This window comes from Denticeps clupeoides, chromosome 9 (genome assembly GCF_900700375.1).
Source record: "Denticeps clupeoides chromosome 9, fDenClu1.1, whole genome shotgun sequence".
Classification (NCBI taxonomy): Eukaryota; Metazoa; Chordata; class Actinopteri; order Clupeiformes; family Denticipitidae; genus Denticeps; species Denticeps clupeoides.
Genome location: NC_041715.1, coordinates 247,476 through 253,475, shown reverse-complemented (window position 1 = coordinate 253,475; position 6,000 = coordinate 247,476). Strand labels below are relative to the sequence as shown.

Here is a 6,000-nt window from a genome sequence, read left to right as displayed (position 1 = left end):
GTGAGATTTGCAGTGTGTTCCAGTGTAGACAGTAGAGAACTTGGTCAGTTTAGCCTGATGAAGGCTGTTGTCCGTGTGAACAAGCTGGTGTTGATCATTAAACCATCTCCTCTGTGACCCCGGCCGAAGAGGGGACGTCCTTCCAGCGAAGTCCTTCATCGTCTCCTGTCCTTCTGTCCTTTCTTCCACAAGCCTGTCTGCGTCCTGCTCCGTCTGCTCGGGTAATATCCTTCTCTCTTGTCCCCTCACCCTGGTCCTCAGCGGTCGGTGACCATGCCCCAGGGGTGGAAGTGTGACGAGTCCAGCAGAAGGGAGCCAATCCAGTGCAGCATCTGGGAGTACCAGTGTAGCCCCTCCCCCTGCAGTGCAGTGGGCGTGGCCCAACTGTAGGCCAGCCTTAATGGCCAGAAGGCCCAGTGAGCGAGATGCTGCTGGTCCACAGCAGCGTAGCAGGACGCCAGCACGTTGTCCACCACGACTGTCCCATGTCGTGTGAGGGGCGCGAACGCCCCCCTGTCCACCCGCGTCTCCACCTGGACGACGCGCGCGAGGTGTCCCGTTCTCCCCGCCCCCTCCCCATACGTGGACAGCACACACTGGCCGATCTGCACATCGCTGGCGAAGACGGTCCGCATGGCGCCTCGCCCCGCGTCCCTGGGACAGTCCCCGTCCTTGACGAACAGCAGGTGGGCCGCCGTCAGGGTGAGGTTGGCCCCGTCCTCGGTCATGATGGTGTAGAAGCGCTTGAGCGCGGCCGGTTCTCGGTCCAGGAAGGTGAGGAACTCGCTGAACAGCAGCTCCCCGCCGCCATCGCTCCGCGACGAGGCCAGGACCCGGTCCCCCGGCCGCAGGTCCCGCACGGCCTTCCGGCCCCCGCCCTCCACCGTCACCGAAGAGCCGCCGGGGAAGCAGCCGCCGGTCTTCGCCGCCACGGAGTGTTCTAGAATTTCCCACAGAGAGAAGGAGTCAGGGCCGCACATACTTCTACGCACCCTCACGCCGGGCCCACCGCCGCTAATAAATAACCGCAGGACGCGGAATGTCTCCGCCACGTCTCCGGCCTCCGGCGAGTCCGGCACAAATATTTGTGGAAGGTAAAGTACCGAGGCCGGCTGATAAGACGGATACAGATAAGACATCTGAGAGGCAAGGAAGGGCCAAGAAAGCCAGAGAAGGAGGGACCGGGCCCGTCTGTAAAACAAAGGAGCGGGTTAATCATCCCAAGGTCCCCTCGTAACCCGTCCCACCTTGTCCTCCTCGCTCCGTCTATCAAGATGGACAAACGCCGGGAGGGTTTATGGCCTTTATAGGTAATGGAAGCAGTACGGTGCGATACGCGCTGCACTCTGAGCCACATCTCCAGCGTGGACAAGCATTCTCACACAATTTCACACTCTGCCGTTAAATAAAACGTATTATTATGGTTTTTATTATACTTTATTAATCCTGGTGAAACCATCACCCTGAGTGAGCAGTGGGCACCATGACAGGCGCCCGGGGAGCAGTGTGTGGGGACGGTGCTTTGCTCAGTGGCACCTCGGCGGATCGGGATTCGATTACGGGGCCACTTGCTTAACCGCTAGGCCCCCACTGGCCCTAAATTACGGTAAAATGCCCACGTTCTACTATAACCACATACCGTATATTGTCTCCTTGTTTTTTTCGTTCTGTTCTTTTATGGCATTTCCACAACTTCTTTTCAAGGTCACCAGACCACCTTCACAACATGGTCACAAGTAAAAAACTGTTCAAATACTGCAAACTACACACATCTGACCACCCAACAACCGAGGGGACAGGATGCTGGGACGTCTGCACGGTCCCGGCGAGGGTGCTGGGACGTTATGTCCCCTTTGCTCGGTAGATGAGCCCACCTCGGGGGGACTGTGATAAGTCCTCGCCATGTTTGCGCTCGGTATCAGGCCTGGAGATAACACTACGTGCCACACAAAGGTCCACACAAAGTTCCATTCAGGCCGCGCTGATGACATTTCTTGAGCCACCAAAAGGAAAAGAAAGAAACGGATTCCGGCCATCGGCCACCGTGGCCCGTGGCTGAGCGGCGGGAAGCCACCTCCTGAACGTCATGTTCACGATACGCCAGGAACAACCGCCATTGTGCAGATCTGGTACGGTCTCTCGTCTCCACCCCAGGAGTCACGCCCTTAATTTGGCCCCAGTGGAGCCTGGCACAGCAGGTGTTTATGGGTAATGATGCGGTGAATCCAGACAAGGACTGGCACTTACCTCACTTGCGTTAATGAGCATTGACCATCACACACACACACACACACACATCACTGCCACATCCTGCATTTAATGTACATATCTGGGCGTTTCGGGGACGGTCTGGGTAAACCGGGAGGGGCGGAGCCGAGGGAAGAAGAGGAAGATTGACACTCGTACCTGATTTAACGCTGCAGTGGACGTGGCCCTTGGACTCGTAGTAGACCCAGTCGAATCCGGCCTCCACCGCCAAGCGGGCCAGCATGGCGTACTTGGTGCGGTCCCGGTCGGAGGTGGTGATGTCGACGGCACGGCCCTCGTAGTGCAGCGAGTCCTCGGAGTGGTGGCCGTCCTCGTCCCAGCCCTCGGTGACACGCAGGTTGACGCCCGGCCACATGATCATCACCGAGATGGCCAGGGAGTTCAGCTTGTCTTTGCAGCGCTGCCAGGTCAATAAAGAGGGTGGGGGTGAGTGAGACAAGGACGTGGGACAAGAGTGACGGGACGGGGTGCAGATGCCATCGCATGATGGGGACATCGACACAGACGGCAACCACCGGAACGCTTACGTAGCTATGAGTGCACGAACACGGCAGATATAACATAACCACAGAAAGAACATATCTACACGTCTCCATGTGCGAGGACAAGGAAGCACACAGAACCAGGACAAAGAACGGGACAAGAAGAAAAAAATTAAATATGAAAAAATATGCATTTTAGGCAAGAGGACTCATTTGTCATTTGACTTTTCTCGTGAATTTGAACACCGTCTTTGTAATCATGCTGATCACCACTTTTTACATTATTTATAGTAACAACTTTACTGGTGAACTTTGTATTGATGTTGATCACCACTTTTTGCAATATAATTATTATAATTATTAGTATTGATGTTGATCACCACTTTTTGCAATATAATTATTATAATTATTTGTATTGATGTTGATCACCACTTTTTGCAATATAATTATTATAATAATTTGTATTGATGCTGATCACCACTTTTTGCAATATAATTAATATAATTATTTGTATTTATGCTGATCACCACTTTTTGCAGTGTAATTATTATAATTATTAGTATTGATGCTGATTACCACTTTTTGCAATATAATTATTATAATTATTTGTATTGATGCCGATCACCACTTTTAACAGTATTATTATTATAATTATTTGTATTTATGCTGATCACCACTTTTTGCAGTGTAATTATTATAATTATTAGTATTGATGCTGATCACAACTTTTTACAGTATTATTATTATAATTATTAGTATTGATGCCGATCACCACTTTTTACAGTATAATTATTACAATTATTTGTATTGATGCCGATCACCACTTTTTACAGTATTATTATTATAATTATTAGTATTGATGCCGATCACCACTTTTACAGTATAATTATTACAATTATTTGTATTGATGCCGATCACCACTTTTTACAGTATTATTATTATAATTATTAGTATTGATGCCGATCACCACTTTTTACAGTATAATTATTACAATTATTTGTATTGATGCCGATCACCACTTTTTACAGTATTATTATTATAATTATTAGTATTGATGCTGATCACCACTTTTTACAGTATAATTATTACAATTATTTGTATTGATGCCAATCACCACTTTTTACAGTTTAATTATTATAATTATTAGTATTGATGCTGATCACCACTTTTTACAGTATAATTATTATAATTATTAGTATTGATGCTGATCACCACTTTTTACAGTATAATTATTATAATTATTAGTATTGATGCTGATCACCACTTTTACAGTATTATTATTATAATTATTAGTATTGATGCTGATCACCACTTTTACAGTTTAATTATTATAATTATTAGTATTGATGCTGATCACCACTTTTTACAGTATAATTATTACAATTATTTGTATTGATGCCGATCACCACTTTTTACAGTTGAATTATTATAATTATTATAAGCACCTGCGTCATCAGCCGGTCGGCGCCCGTGTTCTCCTCGTCCTTGAAGATGATGTCGGGGTTGTAGTTGGGGGTGAGCTCCTTGAAGCGCTCCGAGCTCCTGGTGATCTTGCCCTCGTACCTGCCGCTGGCTCCCAGCGTCTTCTCGGCCACGTTGGGGCTGAACTGCTTGAGGACGAGGGGCGTCAGCTTCTTCGGCGGCCGCCTCTTGCCATACCCGCGTCCGGGCCGCAGGCCCTCAGCTACAGGTGCGAGGAGGTGGGCGCAGACGCAGAGAAGCCCCACAAGCGCGAAGAGCCGCATTCCTGGTGGCGCAGGTAGCCGTGGAAGTGGAAATGTCCCCCGTCCCCGCCGTGGGGCTGGAGGATGCGGCGCTTAATTACGCGTCGCGCCGCGTCTCCGCGTCATGGTCGTCCGCGCCGAGGCGCTCCGGAGAAACGCAGGAAAGTCCATTTATTTGTGGAACGATCCGGCGCTGAGGTCGCCGAGCTGAACCAGTCGCCGTCTGCAGCCGGACTGGGAAACCAGCAGCCCCGCGACCGCACCCTGCCACTTATGCCCTTCCATCCGCGGCCGCCGCTCCTCCCAGCGGGTCACACTGGGTGCGCCGGATCCCCACCAGCGGAGAAAAGCGCCTGAATACAAGCTGCACACATGCATGTAGAATGATGTGGAGTCTGTAGGAAGTTCATGTAGAAAGATGGAGTCTGTAGGAAGTTCATGTAGAAAGATGGAGACTGTAGGAAGTTCATGTAGAAAGATGGAGTCTGTATGAAGTTCATGTAGAAAGATGTGGAGTCTGTAGGAAGTTCATGTAGAAAGATGTGGAGTCTGTAGGAAGTTCATGTAGAAAGATGTGGAGTCTGTAGGAAGTTCATGTAGAAAGATGGAGTCTGTAGGAAGTTCATGTAGAAAGATGGAGACTGTAGGAAGTTCATGTAGAAAGATGGAGTCTGTATGAAGTTCATGTAGAAAGATGTGGAGTCTGTAGGAAGTTCATGTAGAAAGATGTGGAGTCTGTAGGAAGTTCATGTAGAAAGATGTGGAGTCTGTAGGAAGTTCATGTAGAAAGATGGAGTCTGTAGGAAGTTCATGTAGAAAGATGGAGTCTGTAGAAAGTTCATGTAGAAAGATGTGGAGTCTGTAGGAAGTTCATGTAGAAAGATGGAGTCTGTAGGAAGTTCATGTAGATGATGTGGAGTCTGTATGAAGTTCATGTAGAAAGATGTGGAGTCTGTAGGAAGTTCATGTAGAAAGATGGAGTCTGTAGGAAGTTCATGTAGAAAGATGTGGAGTCTGTAGGAAGTTCATGTAGAAAGATGGAGTCTGTAGGAAGTTCATGTAGATGATGTGGAGTCTGTATGAAGTTCATGTAGAAAGATGGAGTCTGTATGAAGTTCATGTAGAATGATGGAGTCTGTAGGAAGTTCATCTAGAAAGATGTGGAGTCTGTAGGAAGTTCATGTAGAAAGATGGAGTCTGTAGGAAGTTCATGTAGAAAGATGTGGAGTCTGTATGAAGTACATCTAGAAAGATGTGGAGTCTGTAGGAAGTTCATGTAGAAAGATGGAGTCTGTAGGAAGTTCATGTAGAAAGATGTGGAGTCTGTAGGAGGTTCATGTAGAAAGATGTGGAGTCTGTAGGAAGTACATCTAGAAAGATGGAGTCTGTATGAAGTTCATGTAGAAAGATGGAGTCTGTAGGAAGTTCATGTAGAAAGATGTGGAGTCTGTAGGAAGTTCATGTAGAAAGATGTGGAGTCTGTAGGAAGTTCATGTAGAAAGATGTGGAGTCTGTAGGAAGTTCAT

The 6,000-nt window shown here is 48.0% G+C and overlaps 1 protein-coding gene across 1 annotated transcript; it reads right to left on the bottom strand.

Annotated features, from left to right (window-relative positions):
• Positions 1-15: 15 nt before the first annotated feature.
• On the bottom strand, positions 16-4,690 carry LOC114796438 (indian hedgehog B protein-like). Its single transcript, XM_028990428.1, has 3 exons — positions 4,196-4,690; positions 2,407-2,668; positions 16-940 (listed from the first exon to the last, which is right to left on the bottom strand). The coding sequence occupies exons 1-3, from the start codon at positions 4,493-4,495 to the stop codon at positions 258-260; spliced, it is 1,245 nt and encodes a 414-aa protein (XP_028846261.1). The 5' UTR covers positions 4,496-4,690; the 3' UTR covers positions 16-257.
• Positions 4,691-6,000: the final 1,310 nt, after the last annotated feature.